The sequence below is a fragment of the Eulemur rufifrons genome, chromosome 24 (genome assembly GCF_041146395.1).
Source record: "Eulemur rufifrons isolate Redbay chromosome 24, OSU_ERuf_1, whole genome shotgun sequence".
NCBI classification, from domain to species: domain Eukaryota; kingdom Metazoa; phylum Chordata; class Mammalia; order Primates; family Lemuridae; genus Eulemur; species Eulemur rufifrons.
In genome coordinates, this window is record NC_091006.1 from 7,967,281 (window position 1) to 7,994,002 (window position 26,722).

The following is a 26,722-nucleotide window of genomic DNA, read 5'->3' on the forward strand; positions in this document are numbered from 1 at the left end:
GGTGGGCAGAGATTGTGTGTATATAGGAGATCCTGAGCAGGTCCTTGGCCAGATCCTGGCCCTTCTCACCCAACCAGCTTTGGCAGTGACAGATAAGTTGATGATGCATAGCTGTTTTCTGGGCTAGATGGAACTTCCAAAGGGGAGACCAGTACTACAGGCAAAGTCCCTGCATTCCTGCATCTTAGCCCAGGGCCATCTTTTCCCTTCTCTGGTTTTTCCGGAGTGGTCAGACCTCCCTGCATTTGGCTTTTCCAGACCTCCTGTTATATAGATTGGCCTCCGAAATGCCCATCGTTGAAAGGAAAGGAGAACTTGTCTGCAGAAGCCAGACAGGCCTGTGTAAGCCAAGATCCTTTTTCTGGCCAGGACCCCAGCTCCTACCCTAGGATGCATCCTGTTGGACACAAGCTCTCAAATATATGGTCTTGAGACATAGATTACAGGGCAGGGCTTTGACCTACATTCCATGGTGACCTCAGTATCTTAAGATCATGTGGGCATTACAACTATGGAACATCAAAGGAGAAAAAGATAGAAAGGAGGTAGACCAGAAGGAGAAACTGAGGGGTCTCACAGAGGAAAGGACCCTATCCAAAGTCATACATCAAAACTAATGTACTGGTAGAACACGGCTCTCTTGACTTCCCAGATAGCCAGGGTCTAGAATGGATAGGGCCGTGGTGGGAATTTCAGGAGGTAGGATGTCTGGTTCAGGTCATGGAGGATGATAAAAAGAGCTGAGGCTTTGTCCTAAGGGCAGTGAGGAGCCATGGTCATGTTTTCATTAGGGAAGAATATGGCTAAGTTTGCCTAGCTAGTAAAAGGCTGCAGGGAAGGGAGAAAGGGGGAGGTGAAGGCCACACATTGCCTCAGTTGGCTCTTGGGGTCCTCCTCTGGAATGAAATGCTTTCTGAAGCTACCAGAGGGCCTCGAAATGGGGTACAGAGCACGAACTGACTGGCCTTCTGTGAGGCAACAAGGTAACTCACCAGGAGGCTTCCAAGAGGGCCCTGGGAAGGCCCTGTTGCCCTGCACATGTTTACCCGCCAGGCACTTGGGGTAAAGAGTTTCCTTAGAGGACTCAAACATCCCTGCAGCAGGTCGGAATTAGGGCTAGATGTGATGACATTGCCAACCTGGTCTCACCGTCAGAACATGTGGTTTTTAGTCCTGATTTCCATCCTGCTTTGTGGGTGCCACACTTTTATCTGAAACAGAAACCCAGGGCTTTAAAATGGAGGCCCAAAGGAAACCACCTCTTTTTGGCAGACATTAGAGAATGGGATGCTTCTTTCCTCCACCTTCCACCATTTCCAGAGCCTAAAGCCCACTCTATTCTTGAACCTCTGGCCAATTCTCTTTCTATACATGTGGTTCCTTCCACTGGAGTTTGCCTCACTCTGAGCCGAAAGCATACACTTTCCTCATCAGCCTTAAGTTTGCCTCTCTGGGATCTAGCCAGGTTTCTCATGCTGCCAACCTGACCCTTTTGAGCTGTGACAAGTGAGAGTGAGGGGACGGTGGGGCTTTAGAGAACTTGGGCTATCAGCAAAAGTCATTACCTTTGCCTGCTATGTTCCTCCCTCACTCCCTCAGACGGTCACACACCAAAAGTACTCATTTCTCTGAGAAACCCTCTTCCTGTCCCTTGGCCCATGTCACTGGGAGTTGGGGGTGGCCAGGAGGCTAGGGAACACAGCCCAGACTTTCTCTTAGAGTCAACATCTTCAAGCAGGGTGGGGCTGGGAGAAGCAGGAGCTAGGCAGAAGAAACCCACGCAGCTGGAAAAGCTGACCTGGCTGTTGTGCCAGTCTCCTAGCAACAGCCACCAGCAGCCCCCAGTGACCACAGAAGTGCTGGGCTGGCCCGGGGGCTCTGACCTCATCATGTTTGCTGTGGCAACAGCACCAACAGCTAATTCCCTTTCCCCCAAGAAAGCCAAGTATTTGCATTTCTCCTGGTCTGGTTTAGATGCTCTTCTTCCCTTTCCCAAGGCAAGAAGCAAGTGGAAGGAGGCAGTCTTAGAAATCATCCCTGAGGTTGGGCACGGTGACTCATGCTTATAATCCCAGCACTTTGAGAGGCAAGGAGGGAGGATCACCTGAGTCCAGGAGTTCGAGACCAGCCTGGCAACATAGTGAGACCCTGTCCCTACAAAAACAAAATTTCCAGCCTGAGCAAGAGCGAGACCCTGTCTCTACCAAAAATAGAAAGAAATAATCTGGCCAACTAAAAATATATATAGAAAAAAATTAGCCGGGCATGGTGGCGCATGCCTGTAGTCCCAGCTACTCGGGAGGCTGAGGCAGTAAGATCGCTTAAGCCCAGGAGTTTCAGGTTGCTGTGAGCTAGGCTGACGCCATGGCACTCTAGCCTGGGCAACAAAGTGAGACTCTGTCTCAAAAAAAAAAAAATTTTTTTTTTTTTTTCTTTTTTGAATTAGCCAGGTGTGGTGGTGTGCACCTTGAAGTCCTGGCTACTTGGGAGGCTAAGGCAAGAGAATTTACTTTAGCCCAGGAATTCAAGGTTGCAATGAGCTATGCTCGGCCCACTGCACTCCAGCCTTTTTAAATTAAATTAATTAATTAAATTTTAAAGATAAAAAGAATAGCCAGGTGTGGTAGGCTCACATCTGTAATCCTAGAACTTTGGGAGGCCAAGGTGGGAGGATCACTTGAGCCCAGGAGTCCGAAAACAACCTGAGCAATATAGCAAGACCCCGTCTCTACAAAAATTTTTTTTAAAATTTGCCAGGTGTAGTGGCACATGCCTATAGTCCTAACTACTTGTGGAGGCTGAGGCAGGAGGATCGCTTAAGCTCAGGAGTTTGAGGTCACAGTGAGCTATGATGATGCCACTGAACTCAAGCCCACTCAACAAAGCAAGACCCTGTCTCAAAAGAAAAAAAAAAAAAAAACAAAACAAACAAACAAACAAAAACACAAAAACCATCACTGAGAGGGTTCTTGGCACCTCAGTTCCAAAGCATCTAAGGAGCCATCCCTCAAAGTAGCCACTTCCCAGGACAAAGGCCATCTATTTATGAGTCCAGTCTGCTCTGCCCCCATTCCTCCCATGAAGCTGCAGGGACTAGCCTTCTTGGCAGTGTTGCTTCTCTGCCCCCTCATCAGGACATTGACAGTGCAGATCTGTCACATAGAAGACCTCCAGAAAGTATTTCTCCATGCCCTCAGGGTTCAGGGGAATCAAACTAGATCACTTGGTAGGCAAACAGAATGGAATGGGTTACCAGCAGAATGGTCTAGGTGGACCACACTGACTCTGTCACCCACCTACCCTGGCTTTTGTGTCAGAAGAAAACTTGATTTTTTAGCTGGAAGAAGCCAAATTGTATCTTCCTGTGACCAGAAGCCACCGTCTGCTTGCTTTTAGGAATGGAGTTAAGGAAGAGTAGTGGAAGAGGGGACTTAACTTTTCCCGGTAGCATTATGTGCCTTTTTAAACCATTTGTGGCCCTCTCCTTGGACTCTAGTGTTCAAGGTCCCAATAACAGTATGTGTGTGCCTGCCACCCACGTAACTGCCCATGGCCTCCTTCATGAAGGTTAGGGTACTTTCCCTGGGGAACAGGGAAGAACATTCTTGCCTCATATGTGTGTCAAGGCCAATCTGGTTGGTTTAGAAAACAGCTGTACCCACAGCCAAGATCTCCCAATAGATCTATACTGGGTTCCCTAACCCCTGCCTGATGCACACCCAGCTTCCTATCTTAGAAGAGGATCTCTTGTACCTCATCTTTTCCTCAGACTTAATTTTCCTTGGTACTTCCGTTGGGAAGTCTCTCCTAGGACAGTCAGTCCTATTGACCATATTTTCAGATCCACCCTGTGTGTTGACTTCTTTCCCTGCTTCCCTCCCCGCCACTTGGCCAAAGATTTTCACATCTGCAAATCTCCACTGGAGCCAGGAGGAGGGTGATACGATCCCTGGCTTTCAGATGAAGAAATTTGAGACTTAGACTGTTAGGTGACTTGTCTGCAGACTCACAAATAGTAAAGGGTTTTCATTCCCAATCGTCTTCCCCAAAGCTTGTATTCTTTCACCATGTCTCCCTGTCCCTGCTTTCTACTTGGGAGATCACTCCAGCTTAACCTTTTCTTTGGTCTGGGTTGCCCCAACTCAACATTACAGTATAAATATCCACAAAACCCCACCCAGTGATGACCATGGCAGTGGTGGCTCACATTTGTTGAGTGTTGGCTGTGAGCCAGGGCCTGGGCAGAGACAAGGGCTTTTCTCACATGAACTCAGTCTTCATAGTGACCATGAGGCATTCATACTCTTTTCCCCTTTCAGGGATTGAGACTCAGTAAGTACACAGTAGGCTGATCTTAGAGAAGAGCAGGCTTAGGCTCTGAGTGGAAGTCACTCACCCAGGGCCACACAGGTGTGGCAAGGCCTAGTCAGGTTAGAGCCGAGGTCTGTTGAGCCATCCCAGTGTACTGCCTGTCTCCGACCATAGAGGCCACCCCATATCCCCTGACTTCTTGAGTAGTTTCTTATGTTTTGTCAGTTGCATTGTGGTCATCCTTCTGCTCAATCCTTTCTAGCCCTGGGAGGGAGGCTTCTCAGCCTCATTTTATAAATAAAGCAACTGTAAAGTCTGGCTGTAGTGAGTGGCCACACCAGGACTTGCTCCTAGGCTTCTTCCACCCTATCAGGCTGTATCTTCAAAATGCATTTTTTTTTTGTAGGTGCCCCTTCACAAACTTTTTTCTCTGTGGCTTCTCCCTTAGGTCCCTGTCAGAGCCACTAAAAAGTTGCATAAATGTAGTCCAAAACTCATTATTCCAGTTCTGTTGAGTTCCTGAGTTTGGAAAGATGCCTGGGTCCTACTTCCAGAGATTCAGACTCGGGAAGTCTCAAGTCAGGTTTGGGTTGCTTGCTCTTTCAATAGTGTCCAGCAGGCCGGACGCAGTGGCTCACGCCTGTAATCCTTGCACTCTGGGAGGCCGAGGCGGGTGTATCGTTTGAGCTCAGAAGTTCAAGACCAGCCTGAGCAAGAGCAAGACCCGGTTTCTACTAAAAATAGAAAGAAATTATCTAGACAACTAAAAATACATATAGAAAAAATTATCCGGGCATGGTGGCACATGCCTGTAGTCCCAGCTACCCGGGAGGCTGAGGCAGGAGGATCTCTTGAGCCCAGGAGTTTCAGGTTGCTGTGAGCTAGGCTGACACCATGGCACTCTAGCCCGGGCAACAGAGTGAGACTCTGTCTCAAAAAAAAAACCAAAAAAATAGTGTCCAGGTCATTCAATTGCACAGGCTGAGTCCATAGGGCCCTGGTGTCAAATAGATGTGGGACCCAGTTCCATAGGGCCTGGCATGTAGGTGTTCAGTAAGTAGAATCTGCTGCTGCTCTCAGTCACATATGTTCTAGATTACCACTCGGTGCCAGCACCATCCCAGAATGCACCTGCCATCATGTAGAGGAAGGAAGAAAACATGAGTGGTAAAACTGTACTTGAGAAAAGCTATGGCCTTGTCAAGCAATAAGGAAGCTCTTGGGTGAGGCTGACGTTTCAGAGAAGGACTGAGGGGATAAATGAACCAGAGTGTTGCTGGGCACAGTGGCGTGTGTCTGTAGAGCCAGCTGCGCAGGCTTAGGAGACTAAGGAAGGAGGCTCACTTGAGCTTGGGAGTTTGAGGCTGCAGTGTGCCATGGCTGCACCTGTGGGTCGCCAGCGCACTCCAGCCTGAGAACAGCGAGACCCTGTCTGCAAAAATATAAGTAAGTAACAATAAAAGAATCACAGTGTTGATGAAAACAGTCTCAAAGAAGCTGTCGATTGTGGCATATCCATTCTGTAGATATTATACAACGATTAAAAAAACATTACACAGAAAAATTTTAGTGGAACATTAACATGAAAAAGAGCTTCAGGAGAGTGTGTATAATTCTATTTGTGTTAAAAATCACATAGGTATTTATAGAAGTGTTTATAGGAAATTCAATACCAGTTATCTCTGGGAAGTAGGGCTGGCACTAGGGGGTGGAGGGATTCTTAATGTACACTTTACACCGTATACTGTGAATTTTTTACCATGAGCACATATTACTTTTAGAATAGGGGAAAAAAGTTGCAAAGCACAATACCAATAGCAAATAGGATTAAAAAGCAAAGACCCAACCATGAGCAATCTTTTGCCCTATGCCTTTCAGCAGCCACTTTCCCAAATCAGTTCATTTGCTGAGGGTGGACTCAAGAATCTTCAGAGTGAAGAAGAGCAATTTCCTGAGTTTTTTTGCTTAACAGGAGCACTGGTATCCTTTTCTCAGTCTCTGGCCTACATATAACACCCTTAAGAGGAAAAAACTGACTCCTAATGTACCATCTCTTGCCTATTCTGTTACCTACCCCTAGACAAATGTTTATGGGTCAGCCCAGAGACGAAAAATGAGACCATTTGAAGGCTTCCAGCGCAAAGCTATTGTAATTTGTCCCACTGACGAGGACCTTAAAGACCGAACGATAAAACGAACCGACGAGGAAGGGAAGGATGTCCCAGATCATGCGGTCTTAGAAATGAAAGGTAGGAAATGAGTAGTTCCCAGAGGAGCAGCACAACAGGGTCCTTCAGAGAAAAGGCTCTTTACTCTGAGTTTGTCCCTCCGTGGCTCCCTTATTATTCCTTTCTTGTTCTTGTTCTTTCTTTCTCTGCTTCTGCTTTGCCCCTTCCCTATGTACCACAGCTATGAATGAAAAAGCTACCTGTCTCTCTTGTGTTGGGGTTTTCAGACTGGAGGGGGCTAGGGTAGCACAAGGGAAAGGATGTGTGGGAGCAGAAGCTGAAAGGCCTGTACAGTCACCCTGCCTCAGTTTGCTCTTGTGTCAAAATAGGGATGGGATTCCACCAGCCTGACCCATTCTCAGGGGCGAGGCTGGAGGGAGCTAAATGCTGTGGCTTGGTGGGGCTTATCCACTGCTTCATTTAAGGGAGGAGAAGCTCTTTGTGAGCCTCTTTCTTGTTCACTACTCTTGTTTCTCTACCTTCTTCCTTCCGGGAAGCCAGTGTTCTGGGGGTGGCGGGTACCAGACCTCAGAAGGTACTGACCTCCTCTCCTCCTGGGCGCTCCTTCTTTCTAGCCAACTTCACGTTGCCAGATGTTGGGGACTTCCTGGATGAGGTTCTGTTCATTGAGCTGCAGCGGGAGGAAGCAGACAAGCTGGTGAGGCAATACAACGAGGAAGGCCGCAAGGCTGGGCCACCCCCTGAGAAGCGCTTTGACAACCGAGGTGGTGGCTTCCGCGGCCGTGGGGGTGGCGGTGGCTTCCAGCGCTATGACAACCGAGGCCCTCCTGGAGGCAACCGAGGAGGCTTCCAGAACCGAGGCGGAGGTAGTGGTGGAGGAGGCAACTACCGAGGAGGTGAGACATCACACACACAGGTCTCCCCACATTTTGTTCCCAGGTAGGGTTGAGCTTTACCTCCTTATTCCGTCAGCAGCTGAAGGACACTGAGCACCAGCTGTGAATTGAACTCTGGTAGAGAACCGAGACAAGTCAGACTCTGGGACCTCAGGGACACCCTCCTGTCCCACTGCCCTGCTCACTGCTCATGAAGCCCTTTGCCCATTTGCATGTCATGGTGCTCTTTGTCACATTGCTATCATTTTTGTGAATCTTCCCCCATTTGACCGTTAGCTCCCTGGGATTAGAGGCCAGATCAAGTTCACTGCCAGTCCTGGGTCCCATCTAAGGACTGGCACGAGGCAAATGTTAGGACTGTATCTTGGGTTTTGGTTTTAAGACAAATGGAGAAACAGGCTTGGAGAGGTGGATTTGCCCAAGATCACCCAGCTAAATTCAGAGCTGGTATTCAGATGACCCAGGTCCCAAGTTCTTAGTCACTAAGTGTTGCCATCTCTGAAGTAAATTGTCTGTTCATAATTTAACAAATATGTCCTTAGCCCTACTCTGTTTCAGTTTTGTGCTGGATAGTTCTGGGGACACAGCCATGACCCAAATAGCTTAATGGGAAAGCCAGGGATGCTGTGACGCCAGTCCAGCCTGCAGGGAGACAGGAGGGCTCAGGAAAGGTCTCTTGTGGTACGTTTGTCTAAGCTAAGCTCCACAGGCCTGATAGGTGTTGCTCAGAGAAGGAGTAAGTGTTCTAGGCCCAAGAAACAGCCTCACAAAGGCATAGGAGATGGTGGCCCTTTCGGGCCAGCCTGAAGAGGACTAGATGTGACTCACTTTTGGGTGTCCCCAGTGCTTAGCATCCATTTCCTGAACATTTCTTTGTTTGTTCAACTATTGAGATGCTAGAACACAGTAGAAACCAAGACTGCCCTGATCTTGGCCTCATCGGGCTCACAGTCCAGTGGAGGAGACAAACCTGTCAGCAGGCATCGATGACCCGGTGTTGGTAGGGTTGGGACAGGGTATGAGGCAGCCCAGAGGGCATGCTTTATTTATTCACATCAGCTGGCTTCCTGCTCTGTGCCCGGCCATGCTGGAGCCATAGCAGCCAAGGCAGCCCAGCTCCCAAGAGTTGCAAGTTGAGAATGATGAGGACTCTCATCTGGATTTCTCCCATGCAGGTTTCAACCGCAGTGGAGGTGGTGGCTATAGCCAGAACCGCTGGGGTAACAACAACCGGGATAACAACAACTCCAACAACCGAGGCAGCTACAACCGGGCTCCCCAGCAACAGCCGCCACCACAGCAACCGCTGCCACCACAACCACCACCCCAGCAGCCTCCGCCACCGCCCAGCTACAGCCCTGCTCGGAACCCCCCAGGGGCCAGCAGCTACAATAAGAACAGCAACATCCCTGGCTCGAGCGCCAATACCAGCACCCCCACCGTCAGCAGTTATAGCCCTCCACAGGTGAGAGAACGAGCATGTGTATGTAGGTGTGCACACATGTGCTCTTGAACCTGAGCAGATAAGACAAGGCAGGTTTAGGGGAGTCAACACATGCTCCAGCCACTGGTCTCTGCTCTTAGCTCCAACCTGCCCTTCTTTCTCCTTGGCAGTGTTTCTGACTGGGATGGACCCTCGACATTCCCAGATGCCCTCCAAACCCAGAAGTAAATCCCAGAACCTCCCTCTTTCATTATCCTCAGGGCGATGGGCTGTAAGCATTTTTTTTTTTTTTTTTTTTAAAAGAGTCTCACTCTGTTGCCCGGGCTAGAGTGCCATGGCGTCAGCCTAGCTCACAGCAACCTCAAACTCCTGGGCTCAAGCGATCCTTCTGCCCTGGCCTCCCCAGTAGCTGGGACTGCAGGCATGCACCACCATGCCCGGCTAATTTTTTCTATATATTTTTAGTTGTCCAGCTAATTTGTTTCTATTTTTAGTAGAGACGGGGTCTCGCTCTTGCTCGGGCTGGTCTTGAACTCCTGACCTCGAGTGATCCTCCCATCTCAGCCTCCCAGAGTGCTAGGAGTACAGGCATGAGCCACCATGCCCAGCCTGGGCTGTAAGCATTGATCCTCCAAGTGCATTTCTCTTGGCTCTGTCACTGACCTCACTGAATCCCCAAGAAAGCGCTTGATTGGAGTTGCCTCTTGCCCAGGCTGGAGAGGACTGACCACTTTGTCTTCATCATGTGGAGACCAGGGCCCCAAAGTCAGTGAGGACGTGCCCTCTGCATGGAGAGTTTCACTCCTGAGGAGCTCTGGGCTCAGTTCCGGTTCTTGGAAAGTCAGTGCTCTTCTCTGGTACGCACAGGCTCCTGTTAACCAGGACAGTCTTCATTTATCACACAGCCATTTCCTGAGCACCTTCCACATGCCAAGCTTGGAAGCAGCTGCCAGGAGACAGATGAATAGTTCCAGTTTCCTAGAACAGGAGTTGGGCAGGCACAGATTCAAACCCCCAGTCTCAGAACATCCTGATTTTGTGATCCTGGACAAACCACTTACCTCTCTGGGCCTCATTTTCCCCATAAAGGACCAGAGGTATTAGTAGAACTCATTTCCAAGGTTTATTTATCATAAGGGATGGCTGGCACTATAGCTTTGTGATTAAGGGTCTGGGACTAGGCATAGCTGTGTGACCTTGGCCCACTGATTTCACCTTCTTGAGCCTCAGCTTCCTTCTCTGCAAAATGGCACTAATTAGGAACCTACCACCAGAGTTGATATGTAAATGAATTAATGAAATAGCCTCTACATAGGGAACACGTAGTAAACTGCCACTGATGTTCTCAGCAGATCTTTCAGAACCAACTACCAGCATTTACTGAGTGCCCAATGGTTTATATACACAAGCTTATTAAAAATGCCAGGCAATCTGTAAGGGTAGTTCTGTTATGATTCTCATTTTACAGAAAAGATAACTTGTGTTTCCAGAGATGCCATGTGTCCTGCGTTCCCAGGGTCTCAGGGCTGGGATTAGAGTCCAGAACACAGCCCTAGCGTTTGCCCTTCATCCTGCTCTGTTCTGCCATGTCTCAGGTCTGGCCCACCTCCTTCTCGGCCCTCAAACAACCCCCACCAGGGAAGTGCCCCTGAGGGCCAGCTGCCTAGAAAGGCCCTTCCTCTATCCCAACCCTGAGCTGGCTATTTCACAGAGCTTTGAGTTTTTTTCCTTCACCTTCCAGCCGAGTTACAGCCAGCCACCCTACAACCAGGGAGGTTACAGCCAGGGCTACACAGCTCCTCCACCTCCACCTCCGCCACCACCTGCCTACAACTATGGGAGCTATGGCGGCTACAACCCAGCCCCATACACCCCACCACCGCCCCCTACTGCACAGACCTACCCTCAGCCCAGCTATAACCAGTATCAGCAGGTAGGTGCCAAACTGGGGACCAGTGGGGTGGAGGGACTTCCAGGGGCCCCTCCTAGGTGTGTATTCCCAGACTTGAGTCCCTGCTTATCTCTAAGAAGATGAGCAGCCTGCTGGCCTCAGGCTGGCATTCATCTTGCCATCAGCCATTTTATTTGGCAAATACTTCTGTACTGGTTGCTGAGTAACTGGCATCCTAGCTCCTTTCCACAATGCAGCAAGCAAAGGGGAAGAGGTGGCATAGCAGGGGCCTCCAAACCCTGCTTCATGTTGGTGCTTGGGCTGTCATAGACTGTAATACCTAGCTATCCCTGGAAGGGCACTAGGTTGACAAGCCAGGAGACCTGGGCTTTAGTCCCTAACTTGCCTACCATTGTGGCATAAGGTGAGTTACTTGTCCTCCTAAGGTGCCTTGAATTCTCTGTCAGGGGACCCATCTCTGCCCTAGGTGAGGGTGGGGCCAGGGAAGGAGCCAACTGTGGGGTGGATGCAGGACAACTTGGTGCTCTTGGTTTCTCTCTCCCCAGTATGCCCAGCAGTGGAACCAGTACTATCAGAACCAGGGCCAGTGGCCACCATACTACGGGAACTACGACTACGGGAGCTACTCCGGCAACACACAGGGTGGCACAAGCACACAGTAGCCAGTGTGTCCCAGAGGCTTCTGGAGGCCCCTGCCGGCTTCCTCCACCAGCGCCTGCCTCGGCCCCCTCCTCCACTCCCACCAGGTCCTGTGGTGCTGGGGATGGGGTCATCCCAGGGCTGCCTCCCTCCAGCCCACTGCCTCCCCTCTGAGGGGCTTCTTCCCCCAGGCCCCACTACAGGGCCAGGCATTTTTCTCTGGATTCAAACAGGCAACAACGACCTTTTATTTTCTGTTTGTCCCTCCCCCACCCCTCCAACCTCCCACCTCCTGTTCTTCCTGCCTTCTTCCTTTTTGACTAAATCCTCTCTTCCCTCGGCCATACAGTCAGGCTACAGTGACTGAGGGGAGACCCTGTTATTCACTCATCCCAACCTTGCTCCAGCCCCTCAGCTTCCCTCATGCAGTTGGTTGTAAATTCTTCCAGGAGCTGTTTTACTGTCTACTTTTCAGGATTAAAAAAAAAAAAAATCAAAAACTAAAAAAAAAAAAGTTTAAAAAGCAAAATGCGGAGGGAGGAAGCAGTGACATATTTTTTTGGTAATTATGCTTTTTTTTTAATTTTTAGAATTTGTCTGTTTTTACTGTGGGTCAGCTGTTGATATTTCATCAAGATAACCATTTCTTTGCTGAGTTCAGGTGACCGAGGAAGAGCCACACCCTCGAAACAAAACAAAAAACACACACAAAACAAAACCGCAAAATCATCTTTAACCTAACTTTTTATACGATGTCTCAGTTCCCCGTAACTTTGCACACAAGCTTCTGTGTTCAGTTGAATTGTAACTGCTTTTTGTATTTGGAGAGAGTGTGACTATTGAACTTGAAACCTTTTATTCCAGGCGTCTTGGTAGTTTCTGGTGGGATTAAGTGGGTGAGAGGGAAGAAGGGGAGGTGGGGGGGCTCTTTCCCTTCAGAACATGAAGTTTCTTCCGCTGCCTCCTCTTCAGTGGTCTCCCAGGTGCCAGACCTAAAAGTTTTTCCACAGTGATCCTCTGATTATTTTTACTTCCCCTTGACCCATATGTTTTAACAGGATTTTAACAAACTGCACTTATTAAGAAATGTGTTTGCCCTGTTTTGTTTTGTTTTCTTTTCTTTTCTTTCAATAAATGACATGGCACCTCCTAGCAGGAAGGAAGCAGGGTCAAAACCCTGAAGTGTTACTGCAGTTGGCCTTTAATTGGGGTGGCGGGTCTTTTCAAGGGGAAATTATTTACTCATTCATTAAACAAACACTGAGAGATTTGTGTGGCCCCCCCCATTTAAGTGCTGAAAATGCACCCTTAAACCAAGGGCCCCTGGTTTAACGTCCCCTATTTCATTTTTAAATAATCTCTGGTTCTCTACTTCTCATAGTGCAAGAATTTTTTAATAGAACGCATGGAGCAGTTCCCTAGAGGGAGGGACAGGTGGGAATGATGTGGTGGAGACCAGGGCCAGTTTGTTGGGAATCACTGCTGGGTATTGACCCCTCAGGTGCTGTACTTGGGACAGTTCCTGTCTGTTCCCAGCACTAGGAGCTTCATTTTTCAGCCCATATGTGTTGGGGACCTGCTCTGTTCCTCAGCTGTTCTGGACAGTGCTGGGGACACAGCATGGCCAAGGCAGTCCTGGAGCCTGTTCACACAGAGCTGCCACTCCAGAGATAACAAACCTGTCATCAAATAGTGTCAGCCCCAGGTGGTCAACTGTGAGAGCCTGGGGTGGTGTGAGGGGGGCTTCCTAGACGAGGGAGAAACTAAAGAACAACAAGGTAAAGGACTTGAGTTTCAGATTGCATCCCTACTGCCCATTGTCATCCTCGCTTTGCAACTTCATTCATTCCTTCATTCCCTTTGTACATGCTGTGTTCCTGGCACCTTGTCAGGGACAGTGCTGGGCCAGGAGAGGCCAGCTCAGCCCAGTCCCTTCCCTCATAGGAGCTCAGAGGCAGCCAATTAGTCTCAAGGTATGGGTTGGGACATCGAGCACAAGAGGCCAAGTTTGGTGGCTCCGAGAGAGGGGCAAGGAGGGCCTCATGGCCCCTAGCTTAGGAAGTCCCATTCCGGGCAGGTCTATGTGCTGGACAACAGCACCCTCTGCTGGCTTCTCCAGGTAATAACGCCTAGGTGTAGCCCATACCCACCCATCTGGTGTGGCCAAATAGGGACCTCATTGGCTTTCATCCACAACTTCTCTGGAAAGCAAGTTAAGTTCTTCCTCTGCTCTCAGCAACAGTCTCCGGATTATTACGCCAGCTTCTTCATAGATGTCTTATCTCCAGTCCCTTACCTTGATCCCCTTGCACATTCCTTCCATGGTAAGGGGGTTAAGCTACTTAAGGTGGCTTATGAGGCCCTGCATGGCATGGCTTGGCACCTGGTAACCTCACTGGCTCCACCTCTTTCTGCTCCCCCACCTTTGTTTTTATTATTATTGTTTATTTATTTATTTATTTATTTTTGAGACAGAGTCTCATTCTGTTGCCCGGGCTAGAGTGCCGGTGGCATCAGCCTAGCTCACAGCAACCTCAAACTCCTGGGGCATGTGCCACCACATGCCCGGCTAATTTTTTCTATATATTTTTAGCCGTCCAGATAATTTCTTTCTATTTTTTAGTAGAGACAGGGGTCTCGCTCTTGCTCAGGCTGGTCTCGAACTCCTGACCTCGAGCGATCCACCTGCCTCGGCCTCCCAGAGTGCTAGGATTACAGGCGTGAGCCACCGCGCCTGGCCTCTGCTCCCCCTTTGAGCATCAGATCAATGTTCTTTTGTTCTGGGGGTGGGGTCACAAATCCTTTTTGGAACCTATAAATGCCATGAACGTCTGCCTTGGAGAACATAGGTGTACACGGAATTTTCCATAAAGATTCATGATATTAAATCCACATCCCAATAATGGCCTTCAAGTCAGAACTCCTTTCTTATGCCCTTAGTGAAGTACTTGCAGCAACGAACTATCCATGCCTGCCATCCTGCCTGAGACCCCTACCTCCCTTCCTCTTCCCCTAGTTCCTGCTCATCCTTCAGGTCTCAGCTTGGCGGGTCCCCTCCTCCCAGAAAGAAGTCTTCCCTGACCTTCCTGCCTGGGGTGAGCAGCTCGCTCAGCCCACTGGGTGCATCAGAGCCCTGGCCAGTTAGGGTGGTCATTGGTGACATGCCTGTCCACTCTTGGTAACAGACACCTAAATGTGAGTCCTTATCCATCTCACAGGGCAAATCAAGACCATGGCTGTCTTCCTTAATATCTGCAGATTTCCTCCAGGTCCTGACAACACAAAAGGGGAAGTTTTATCTCTAGTTTCACCACCCAGGAACTGAGTATGATGACAGAAGTAAGAGTCAAGGCTTACTAGTAAATATCCCTGAGGTGGTGAAATGAAAGGGGTAGGCTAGGGTCTAAACCAGAGCACAAACTCTCAGAGTGTGACAGAGCCAGGCCCTGGAAGGGTGGTCGTTCAACCATTCCAAAATTAAGCACGCCGGAAGCTGGAGTCACAACAGTGGTTAAAATCCCTTCTGATTTTCCAACTTCAGACAGGAGAGGCTGAACCGGCTCTCTCTCACCGCGGCGCCCTTTTCCTTCCTGGCTGCGGGGGGCGGGACCGGAGGGAAGCACGCATGCGCATAGGAAAGTCGGCCTTCCGACCGGAACTTTGGTGCTTGGGCATAGAGGAGCAGCCCGGCTCCGGGAACCTTCTCAGCCGGAAGTGGGCCTTGAGTGCGTGGAGCCAGGGTTGGCTCGGGGATCCCTACACGGAGGTTGACAAGTCGGAGAAAATCAGGATGGACGGCGTAGCGACCGCAGCGGCGGCGAAAGAACCCGATGAGGGTGAGGTCCTGGCCACGCGGAGGCGGCGGGAGGGTGCGGCTGCGGTGCCACTAGGAAATGATTCCCCGAGAACGCGAAGGAGGACTCTTTATAGGGGGACACCTGAGGTCAACCTTACCTGTTCCCTCTACCACTTTGTCTAGGTTATCTCCTTTCTTGTCTCTGGCTGACCTCCTTTCCCTCCATTCCTTCCTCCGAAATTAACCTCTTCCCAGTTCCGGGCCAACCCATTTTCTAATCAAGCCCTCAGGTTAACGAAAACCTCGCCCCTTCCCGGGGCTAATTCTCTCACTGTCTCAGACCAGCCCTTCTCAAGTTTCCTCCTTCTTTGTGCCTGAGCCTTCCCTTGCCCCAGGCTAACCCTCTTCCTGTCCTTTGCAAACCCAGACTAAGGGCTCCCTCATTTTATTGTAACTTCCCTTCCTCCAGAGGCTGCAATCTAGTCTGCCTCCTCAGTCTTCACTCCATTTGTGTGCTCCCCCATCTCTCTCCGTTGCATTTTCAATCTCCTTTATTTCTCCTGATGCCTTCCTATCAGTATCTAAAATTCCTTTGGTTTGCTCATTTTAAAATTCCATCCCACTGCTTCAAATGGTGTGAAGTTCGCTGAAACACTGCTGGCCAAGAATTGATCACTGTTGAAGCCAGACGATGGGTATATGTAGGTAGGGGGAAGGGTGTCATACTTTCTGCTTTTGTGTATGTTTGACATTTTCCATAATAAGAAAAAAAAATTTTTTTTAACCTAAAAAGAAAATCTACCCTTGGCCCCATGCTGCCTTCCAGCCACCATGTGTTTTCTCCAGAGATTCATGTATACATGTCTCCATTTTCTCACCTCCCATCCACTGAAGTCTGGCTTTTGCCTTCAGAAACTGCTCTGATTAGGATCCCCAATAACTTCCTCCCCATGTAGAAGAAGAAATACCCATTCAGGTTTTTTCTTACTATCCTCAAGTAGAATTCAATTCTAGCCATTGACCCCTTTATCCTTATAAGTTTTCCCTTGGTTTCTGTAACACCATGCAAGATTTTCTTCCTGTCTATCAGGCTGTTCCTTCTCAGCCCCTAGATTAATTTCCTAGAGCAACTGTAACAAAGTACCACAAACTGCGTGGCTTAAAACAACAAAAATTTATTTTCTCACGGTTCTGGAGGCCAGAAGTCTGAAATCAGTATTACTGGGCTGAAATCCAGGTGTCAGCAGGGTCCTACTCCTCCGCCACAGGCTCTAGGGGAGAACCTGTTCCTTGCCTCTTCCAGCCAGCGGTGGCTTCTGGAATTCCTTGGCTTGTGGCCACATCACTCCAGTCTCTGCTTCTGTCTTCACATTGGCTTCTCTGTGTGCGTCATATAGGACATTTGTGATTGCATTTAGGGCCCACCTGGGTGATCCAGGATACTCTCCATGTTGAGATCCTTGATTTAATCATATCTGTGAATATCCTTTCCCTGCCCCCAACCCCCAATCTAAGGTAGCATTCACAGATTCCAGGCTATCTTTTAAGACGTGGCTATCTTTTTGATGGCCAGTCTTTAGCTTCACAGGCATGTCCTCTCCCCATCTATTCAGTGCTGCTTCTTGGCCCCTCTCCTCATCCCTCTCCCACCTCTCATTTCTCACAGCTTTAGTTCTTATCTTGACTCTGATGACACCCACCACTCTGTCTCTAGCCCAGCACTTCTGTCCTGAGGAGTCCAAAGGCCCATGTGTCGGCAGTCGGACCTTATCCTCGATGCCTCTCTCGCCTCCCAGCCTTCAGCCCCGTGGCTTGTCCACTCAGCCTCCTGAGCATCTTTCTAATCACCCCCCTGCCCACTCTTCCATCCCCTCCTCCCCTGCCCTTGTCCAGATCAGTCTTCTCCTGGCTCAGTGATGGAAATCCTCTCTGAAACCCACTAAACCTGTAACTGTCACTGTAACTCCTCCCTGTCCCAGCTAAGCTACCTAAAGGAGTTGTCTCTACTTTCTGTCTTCACTTATTTCCTGCTTGCTCCAGTTCCCACCAGTCTTGGGAAACAGCTCTTACCAAGGTTTGCCTGCGCTCAGCTTTCCTGTTCTTTTCCCATATTATTTTTGCTCTTGACTATCTCCCACATCTACCTGGGTGCTCCCTGAGGGCAGGAGCTGGACTGGATTCCTTCTGAGGATCCTCAGCACTGCCTGGCTTACAGTTGCTGAAGAGCAGTTGGCTGAATGTGTGAATGCATAAGAGAGAGCAAGTGAATGAGTGAACAAGTTAGTGAATATATTCATGATTTTGTGAACAAGTGAAAAGCCAAAGAATTAAGTGCATCAGTAAGTTAGGCCTCAGGGCCTTTGCATTAGTTGTTCCTTCTTTATTTTTCTGTGTAGCTCTGGGAAATACCTAATACAGGATATATTTTCAGTAATTAGGTCGATAATCATCTGTGTCCTCCACTAAAATGTCAACTTTTTGCCTACTGTGGTATCTCTAGGGCCTAGAACAGTGCCCAGAATGTAGTAGGTGCTCAGTAAATGTGAACTGACTGGGTGATTGAGCACTCAGTCCCTTTCTACCCAATCCCTTTCTTTTCCCCTTCCCTTCTCCCATCCCTGAACTAATAAAGCACCCCCTCAACACAGGCTACACAGAGCCCAGACCTGGGCACTGGGGGGAGCTGAGCTGGACACCGGTCCCATCCAGACCCCAGGACAAGGTAGAAGCAGCTGAGGGAGTGCCAGGGGCCCTGGACAACAATGCCCCCAGGGCTGAAAATGCAGCAGTGAGCGCCATGCTGCATGCTGTGGCTGCCAGCCGCCTGCCTGTCTGCAGCCAGCAACAGGGCGAGCCTGATTTGACAGAGCGGGAGAAGGTGGCCATCCTGGGCCAGCTGTACCACGAGAAGCCCCTGGTGTTCCTGGAGCGCTTCCGCACGGGCCTCCGAGAGGAGCACCTGGCCTGCTTCGGCCATCTGCGTGGTGACCACCGTGCCGACTTCTACTGTGCTGAGGTGGCCCGGCAGGGGACAGCCCGGCCCCGAACCCTGCGCACCCGCCTGCGTAACCGGCGCTACGCTGCTCTGCGAGAGCTGATCCAAGGTGTGGGGGGCAAATGGGCGAGGGCAAGCACAGATGGGGACGAGGGGAGACTGAGGCAGAGGGAGTGAGAAACAAGGACGCTAGAGACAGGGATCCTGCGAGATGCGTTCTGAGACAAGGAGCAGGGGCACAGGGAGAGACTGAGACAGAAGTGTGAAGTGAGGGAGAGATGGATAGATACAGACAGGGCTCGGGAAGAGACTAGGACTGACAGTGAGAAGGGATCAGAATTTAGTAGATGACAGAAGTGGCATTGCAGATCAGTGGGGCTAGAACATAGAACGCGGCTCTGTGATTGGTTATCCGTAAGGACTGCGAGATCCCTACCTCACACCATTTACAAAGGCATTGGAGAGAACCAAGAGAAGTAAGTTTATGATCTTGGGGACACAGGAACCTTGTACAAAACACACGTGAAAACCATGAAAGAAAACATTGATACTGTTTTGACCACAACATAATTAAAAGCATCTTTGTGACCAAAGATAGCAGAACCAAAGTTAAAAGGTGAGAACAAATGAAACGGAGTGAGTTGAAGTCTAATTAGGGAGAAGGTACAAGATAGAGAGGTTGATATAGAAAGAGTGAGATACGGCGACAGGTGGGGGAATGAGGATGAAGAAAGGAGCGGGAAGAAGGAATGAATGAACGAGGTGTGGTTAGGTGACAGAAACCGAGAAAGCAGGAAAGAGAGAGAGATGGGGATAGAGCAAGAAAGGAAGGAAAACAGAGTCCCAGAGAGGGAGAAGGTGACAGTCTGAGCCAGGGAGAAGGGAGGGAAGAAACCGAATCTGGTAGAGGAACCCAGAAATGGCTGGGCGTGACAGCTAGCAGGACGGGGGAGCCGAGCAGGACAGGGACTGCAGAGGGCCAGGAGTCTGAGTGGCTGCTTGGCTCTGGGCTCTGAAGGCAGGGCTGGGGCCAGTGGAGGGGAGGGGCCGGGGCAGGTCTGACTGTTACCTGACTGTCCTGACTGTTATGGGACAGAGCCACTCCTACAGGAATAGGCAGCCAAGGTCAATGTGAAGAATCTGGGTTTCAGGGTGGTGGGGAAGCCAGGAGAGGAGAGGAGCACTCTGGGGAGAGGTCAGATCTGGGGCTTTCCACCACCAAGGGGACCCAGCTCTCACCAGGGACACCAGCACGGGCAGATGCTCTGCCTGACGCAGACCCCACGCGCACACACCAGACCCACATGGACGTGTGCACAAACCCGGCCAACGGTGCAGGTGTGCCCAGGCGTTTCCACTGCCAGCCAGACCAGCAAGCAGGCACACACAGATGCTGACTCTCGACACAGGGGTACCTGTGGGCAGTGTGCTGAGACTTGTGGGGAGATATGTGTGTACATGTGACTGTGCACATACCCAAGGGGCTTGTGAACCCTGCCTGGACACAGTGGAATGTGGGCTCCAGACTGCCAGTGCCTCAGAGGCAGGATGTACCAGGGCCTGCCTGTGCACACACATGCTTGGACACGTGAATACACAGGTAGATACAGGTCTGGTCATGCACACACACTCAGTCACATGCCTGAATACTCAGGCACACACACACACTTGGACTTACGTGTACATGTCTTCCTACAAGCGTGATCAGTCACATACACATGGTCACACATCTGCTCAGACACGCTCACCCCATGCCCACCCTGCCTCTCCTCTGCGCAGGGGGCGAGTACTTCAGTGACGAGCAGATGCGCTTCCGGGCCCCACTGCTGTACGAGCAGTACATTGGGCAGTACCTAACCCAGGATGAGCTCAGTGCCAGGGCCCCGACCCACCAACCCCCCAAGCCCGGCTGCCCGGGCACACCCGCCTGCCCGCTTTCTGACCTGCTGCTCCAGTCCTACCAGGAGAGAGAGCTGCAGCAGCGGCTGCTCCAGCAGCAGGAGGAGGAGGAGGCCTGCTTGGAGGAGGAGGAAGAAGAGGAAGACAGTGATGAGGAAGGTGAGGGCTAGCCCCAGGCCTGTCTGTCTCTTATGGCACCAGGCAGAGCCCCCAACCTGCAAAAGCAAATGTCCCATCCCTCTCCTGCCTGGCCCACCCTCCCCGCTGCAAGCCCTTCCAACCTCTCCAGCATTCCTGTCCACCACTCCTTAAAGGCGCCAGGTGATTTCTCACCTCCAGACCTTTGCTCGGGCCATTCCCTCTGCCGGGAATGCCGTCAGGTCTCACATCCTGACCCTGGTATACGGTCTCCAGAGCGCCGGACTGTCAATGTGTTTGATGTGTGCCATTGGAGGGCAGGGACCAGGGCTGTCCCGGTCTTTGCTGTGTTCCCAGTGCCACCCACACAGGGCCAGGCACAGAAGCAGCAGCTCCCTGTGAACTCTGTGTTTGGTGCCTGCCAAGTGCACCCTCATTCACACCCCCCTGGTATCTGTCGCTGCAGACCAGAGGTCAAGCAAAGATTCAGAGGCCTGGGTCCCCGACTCGGAGGAGAGGCTCATCCTGCGGGAGGAGTTCACCAGCCGCATGCACCAGCGCTTCCTGGACGGCAAGGACGGGGACTTCGACTACAGGTGCTCCTGTGCCCCACCTCCCCATGCCCGAGCCCAGCACCCCTCAGCCACACGCCAGGCCCCATGCACATCCATGGAGGGCCTCCCTTTGTGGTGCTAGAAAGCCCCAGAACAGCTCCAGGTCACGGGCCCTCGGGTCAGACAGCTAAAGGGGCTGGGTGACCTTGGACTAGCCTTGTCTGTCTCAGAGCCTTAGTCACCTCATCTGTAAGGAGGGGAGTGAGCAGAGATGACACGTAGCTCAATACCGAGGAAACACTGAAACATTACGTTCTGGCAGGTGGCAGACGCCTAGTAGGCTGCCACGACCCCAGGTGTCCCCAGGATGCCCGACCTCTTCATGCTGCAGGAAGGATCCCCTGGCAGGGCCAATGCCCAGCATGGGGGGCGTGTGGTGGGTGCCCCTGTGGTGCCAGCTGTTCATTTCTCCAGTGTGACCTAAGGGGCGAGACACGTGGACCACCTGCTTTGGAAAGGGTGTTGGCCGTCAGGGAAAAGGACCCAGAAGAGTAACAAACGTATCAGTCAAAGATACATGGTTTTGTCATCTGAGGCAGTCTTGCCTTGTGGTCCAAACACCGGGCCTGGCAGCAGAGGACCCTCCTTTGTTTCAGATCCAGCCCCAATAACACGTGGAACTGTGTGATGGCAAATGGCCCCTTGCTGGGTCATCAGTAGAATGGGGATCACATTGGCCACAGGGCCAAGCCCCGAGTCAGTTCTGGGATCCCCGGGCTCCTGAATCAAACCTGGATGATCTGCGTCCAGCCAGGACAGGCCACTCAGAGCCTCAGTCCCTGAGTACACTGGTGAGATGAGTGCCTGGGCCGTGGGGAGCCCTCGGTGAGTGGGGACCACTGCCACTTCTAACCCAGGGCCCAGGAGGAAGTCTGCGGTGATGGGGACCAAAGCCTGTCCCCTCAGGAGGGCAGCTGTTGGGCAGCAGTGGCCCCAGTGTGTCCCCGATGTGTCCCTCACCGGTGCATTCAGTCAGCATGTGCTGAGTGACTGCCATGTCCAGGCTCCGGGGAACAAGGCAGGAAACAGAACCAAGGGAAGGATTCCCTGCCCGGAAAGGGGCCCACACTAGTGAGGATGATAAAGAATTTTCTACTATCTTGTTGGGGGGGAGGGGTGGAGCGTGAAGAAAAGGAAAGCAGAGTAGGGAGAGAGGGGGAGTGACAAGGTAGCCAGCAAAGGCCTCTCTGAGGAGGTGACATGAGAAAAGACTGCAGGAAGTGGAGGGAAGAGCGTTCTGGCAGGGACAGCAGGAGGTGTGCGGGCCCTGAGGTGGCACTGAGCAACAGCAAGGTGACTGGGATGGCTGGAGCAGGCAGGTCAAGCAGGGCTTGGTGACCCAAGTGAGTGGAGTGAGGATGACTTACTGCCTTAGAGCCTGGAACTAGGGACCCTACTGTTGACCTTTCGGGCCAGGTGGTTCTTTGCTGTGGGCGGCTGTCCGGTGTGGGAGGGTCCTTAGCAGCACCCCGGCCTCTGCCCACTAGATCCAAGTAGCAGGCCTCCAGCTGTGACAATCAGAATGTCACAACGCCTTGGGGGGCAAAATCACCCACTTAAGAACCACTGCCTGCCTCAGGAATGTGAGTCCGTGTGTCACCACATTTTCCAGCTCTTCAGCAGAAACCAGAGTTTATATGTAAAATCTCTGACTTGGAAAATGCTGCCTTTTGTTTTAAGCCCTGAGAGGCCGGCTATCCCCCTCTGAGGGTCAGCTGACCACAGCAGCCAGCATATGGCCTTTGACCTCAGGGGCCCAGGCCCTTGACCTTGGCCTCCCAGGGTGCCGGAAGGACTAGGCCCTGACAGCCTTCTCCCCCTGCAGCACCGTGGACGACAACCCCGACTTCGACAACCTGGACATCGTGGCTCGGGACGAGGAGGAGAGGTACTTCGATGAGGAGGAGCCTGAGGACGCGCCCAGCCCAGAGCTGGATGGGGACTGACAGCTGCCACCCTGCCACCGGCCACCTGCCCTGTCCCTTGCCCCAACAAGGCAGCTGATTACAAGCCGGCTCAGTGACTCTTTCTCTAGGGGGACATCCGGGCCGCACCTGCCCACACCAGCCTCGCTGGCTCTCGTCTCATCTCAGATAACCCCCTCTCCCCTGTCTCTGGGACTCCCTACCTCTCTCCTAACTGTCCCCTGCCTCTGTCACTCTTGCTGTCTCTCTGGGTTTCTTCTGTGTGTCTGTCCACATCTCACTGCCCTCCCCGCTTTCTCCCTCTCTGCTTTGGGCTTTGTGCCCACAGCAGGCCCCGCACGGCTAGAGCTGGCCAGGTTGGTTCCAGCTCAGGCCGGGCGACACCTGACCCCCAGCGCAGCGCTGTCTCTCTCGCCTGGCTGTCTTTCTCCACCTGTCTGTGTCTGGGCCGCGGTCCTGCGCTCAGGACCTCTTCGCTTCTGTATGTTCCCATCTCTCTGCCGGCCTCATTCTGGGCCTGCTGCTTTTCTGCCTGTACACTCCTTCCGCTTCTCTCTCGGCCTCTGCGCTGTCACTGCCCCTCTCTGTCTCTCAGCCTTTATCTCCCTGGGTTTCAGTGCTCCCACCCCGGCCCCACTCCACACCCTGGGCCCCTTCCTCCTCCTCCCCCAAGCCTGACTGCTGCCTAACGGGCTTCGTGGGCAGAGGGGAGGCCGGGGTGACCACCTCTACCTCAGGACCCAGGCCAGGGTGAGCAGGGGCAGAACCGGGGATCACAGGGCCTGCCAGCTTGGGCATGGGGGGAGGGGGTGCAGGAAAGGGGGAGCTCCCCTCCCAGCACTCCCAGCCCCCCTCTGCCCAGCCACAATTTTCCCTTCCTTCACTTCCTCCGCCTCCCTCTCCCTCTCCTGTTTACACTCCCCAAATACGCGCAGGCTGTTATCATGGGTCCTGAGTCATCACACACACACATACACAGCCGGCCCCAGCGTCCCTGCCCCCAGCCAGCCACAGGGCCCGCCCCACAGAGCCCCCTGCCGCCCTAGGCTAATGGGAGCCAGATGGCCGCCTGGTGACTCAGCCACTGGCCTGTGGGAACCCAGGCGTCCCGCCTTCCCATGCCCCCACACCCAGCTCCTGCAGGAGACACACACAGACTGGCCACTGGGGGCAGGGCACAGGCCAGAAGCCAGCAAGGTGGGGCCTGGGGAACCCTCACTCTGGTGAGATGGCATGGTGGCATCCTGCCCTGGCCGAGCCTGAGGGAGCCTCAAAACTGCCTCCTGGGGCCTGGTTCCTGACCCCCGGGCCTCAGCTCTGCCTTCCGGGTCAACCAGGATTAGAGCCAGACACGAAAGTGAGAGCCGGACAGAGGCAGAGCGATGTCCAGACAAAGCAACTGTTAAATATTGAAAGCTCTGGCTACTGAGCAGTCCTGTCCTCTGCCAGGCCCCAGCGAAGTGCTTGACACCAAGCTGAATCCTCCAAACGGCCCCTGGAACTAGGGTCTCTTAGCTCCACGTCACAAGATGGGTCAGGGAGGCCCACAAAGGAGATGTTGCTCACGCAAGGCCACTCGGCCATCAGAGGCAGAGCTGAGATGGGAACCCACGTCCCAGAAACTACTCTGCTATCCGGCCTGTCAGACGCCGGGGCTGTGCAGAGCTGGAGGGACAGAGGACTCCCTCAGATAGGGAAGACTTCAGAAGAGTTAGATGTGGAGGCTGACATCTCTTTGGGGCGCTGCCTCCCACACATGGTAGTGACTGGATCATATCAATGTATACCTTGGTACCTGAATCACCGGACCGGCACAGCAGTCCTGTGCAGTGGGTGCTGCTGTGTGACTGTTCCATCTCCTGGGGACACAGCAACGAGGCCCAGGATAATCCAGCCAGCTGGACTCCGTGACTGTCAGGGTCACACCATGTGGAAAGACGAGCAGAGATGAGGGATGTTTGTCTCAGGCGCTTGTGTTGGTGCCCTCAGCTTGTGAGAGCTCTTTCGTGGTAGAGGTATCAGCCCTTAGTGATGCACATTTTAGACCAGTCTATCATTTGGTGATTAAATTTGTTTATAATATACTTTGCCATACATAAGTTTGTTATATATTTTTTAAAAAAGAGATGAGAAATACAGCAGTTGAGTCAGAGTTAGGGTTAGTCAGATGGTCAAGACGGGAGTGCCTGCAGCTGAGACAGAGGTGGAGCCAGTCCCAGGCGCTGGGATTAGAGGGGAGACAGGAAGAGAGGTGGAGACAGATGGGCAGGGATGGCGAGACACACCCCCATCGCTGCGTCCCGTGCCCCTGCGCAGCTGAGACCCGGAGCTGCCGGCCTCCGTGGCAGGCGCCTCTCCCCCACTCCCAGTCCTGGGGTTGGGGTGGGTGGAGAGGCTGAGTCAGGGAGGGAGAGCCCCTTTGTGGGCATCCGGCCCCCACCCCCGTGTCTCCGTCTGTCCTGGCCCCGGCCAGCAGGCCCTGCTCTGCTGGCCGCCACCCCGCCCCCCACGTCTGACACCTCTGTGCCTCCTGCCAAAGCTAAAGCTGCCTCCCTGCACCTCTCCTCTCATCCCCAGCCTTCTCCACCTCCCTTCTCTGTCCCCGTCTGTCTGCTGTCCTTCTCCCCTGCTTCTCCCCATTTCCTCGTTCTGGGCCTTTCTTCTGTGCTTGTCATCTCAGTCTGTCTCCCCATCACTGTGTATCTCCCTCCCTTTGAGCCCCTCTTCTTCTCCCCCATTTTTCCTGTGCCTCTCCTGTCTCTCACTTTCTCTCCCCCCGCCCCCACCATCCATTCGGTGTTCTGGACCATTCACTTGTCCCGGACTCTGAGCTCCTGTCACTGCCAGTAACCCGGCATCCCCGTCCCTTTTGCTCTTGGAGCCCACTCCTGCTCCGTCTTGGCTCTCATTTTTTCCTGTCCCTCTCCCTACTCTGTCTCTTGGTCCACTCCCCTGACCCTATCCCCACCTCTGTCTCCAGACCCTGGGAAGCCTAGCTGGGACGTCCAGGTCAGAGCCTCACTGGGGACTGAGAATGAGGGGTGTCCACATCGCCCCTATCTAGAAAGGGGGCTGGAGGGGGTCAGCGGGGCTGCCTGGCCTGAAGGAAATGTCTGTGCTGTGGCCTGGTCACCCCCGCCCCCAGGACCTGCTGGGCTGCTGCCGCCCCTGGGGCCAGGCCGAGTAAACACAGCAAACACAGCCGCCGGCAGCAGGGATATTTATACCGAGGCCGGGCGCGAGTCCAGTGCCCACCACAGCCCCTGCCCAGCCCTGCCCGCTGCCCGCTCCACAGCCAGCCCTGAGCCAGCGTGGCACCAGCCGGCAAGGGGACGAGCCACAGACACAGCTTCCACTCGGCACAGAGGCCAGTGGGCACTGGCTGCTCGGGATGCCAGCGGTTTCACAGGACACAGATGTCCCTCTGCCCTGAAAACACAGTGCAATGCAGACCCACACTCAGAGCTGCTCCTGAACACACCCCCACCCTGCTGAGAACTCAAAATGCCCTCAAAGGTGACGCAGACTGGGGACCTGAACAACTCCTCACACACCGAAGTCTCCAGCCCACATGTGGGGACAAAAATGAGGATGCCACCTGCTCAGACACCCACACAGGCTGAGAACACACAGACATACCATACAGAAGTACAGCCCTCTCTCACACACACAAACACTGTGGGAACCACAGCAAGCATGCTGAAGACACACCACGCAGACACACACCGTCTGTGAGGGACACACACACTGATCACAAAATATAACCCAGAAACAACTCCCCCAGCTCACGTGTAAGAAACCCACACACACCCCCCTCCTGGAAAAACATCACTCTCCCAGATCCATAAACATATGCAATAACCCCCACATTTCAAGTCAAGCTTACATTGAGAATGCAAAAATTTACACCCAGAAGAACTGTGAAGATGTTGAGAAAAATACCCAGACACACAATGTCCCACAT

General features: G+C 52.4%; 2 protein-coding genes across 6 annotated transcripts in view; both read left to right on the top strand.

The window, feature by feature from the left end:
* HNRNPUL1 (heterogeneous nuclear ribonucleoprotein U like 1) overlaps window positions 1-12,659 on the top strand; it is a 38,046-nt gene extending 25,387 nt beyond the window's left edge. For 3 of the 5 annotated variants that reach the window (XM_069458420.1, XM_069458416.1, XM_069458419.1), the window contains exons 11-15: window positions 6,392-6,560; window positions 7,115-7,396; window positions 8,572-8,861; window positions 10,582-10,773; window positions 11,298-12,544. In XM_069458420.1, the coding sequence (XP_069314521.1) occupies window positions 6,392-6,560; window positions 7,115-7,396; window positions 8,572-8,861; window positions 10,582-10,773; window positions 11,298-11,414 (1,050 nt within the window). In that variant the 3' untranslated portion in view covers window positions 11,415-12,544. Of the gene's footprint in view, window positions 1-6,391; window positions 6,561-7,114; window positions 7,397-8,571; window positions 8,862-10,581; window positions 10,774-11,297 lie in introns of all 5 variants that reach the window. The other 2 variants (XM_069458418.1, XM_069458417.1) reach the window with 1 other exon arrangement.
* Window positions 12,660-15,083: 2,424 nt separating this feature from the next.
* CCDC97 (coiled-coil domain containing 97) lies at window positions 15,084-24,807 on the top strand. The gene is made up of 5 exons (XM_069457229.1): window positions 15,084-15,227; window positions 17,836-18,291; window positions 19,962-20,240; window positions 20,686-20,815; window positions 22,659-24,807. Exons 1-5 carry the CDS (start codon window positions 15,182-15,184, stop codon window positions 22,777-22,779), a joined length of 1,032 nt encoding a protein of 343 aa, XP_069313330.1. The 5' UTR covers window positions 15,084-15,181; the 3' UTR covers window positions 22,780-24,807.
* Window positions 24,808-26,722: the final 1,915 nt, after the last annotated feature.

What these genes read in the sequence shown, in the direction of transcription:
- CCDC97 (XM_069457229.1), top strand. Translation starts at nt 15,182, where the DNA reads ATGGACGGCGTAGCGACCGCAGCGGCGGCGAAAGAACCCGATGAGG. An exon ending in GGCGAAAGAACCCGATGAGG is followed by an intron (nt 15,228 to 17,835) that starts GTGAGGTCCTGG and finishes CCCTCAACACAG; the next exon opens with GCTACACAGAGCCCAGACCT. An exon ending in GACGGGGACTTCGACTACAG is followed by an intron (nt 20,816 to 22,658) that starts GTGCTCCTGTGC and finishes CTCCCCCTGCAG; the next exon opens with CACCGTGGACGACAACCCCG.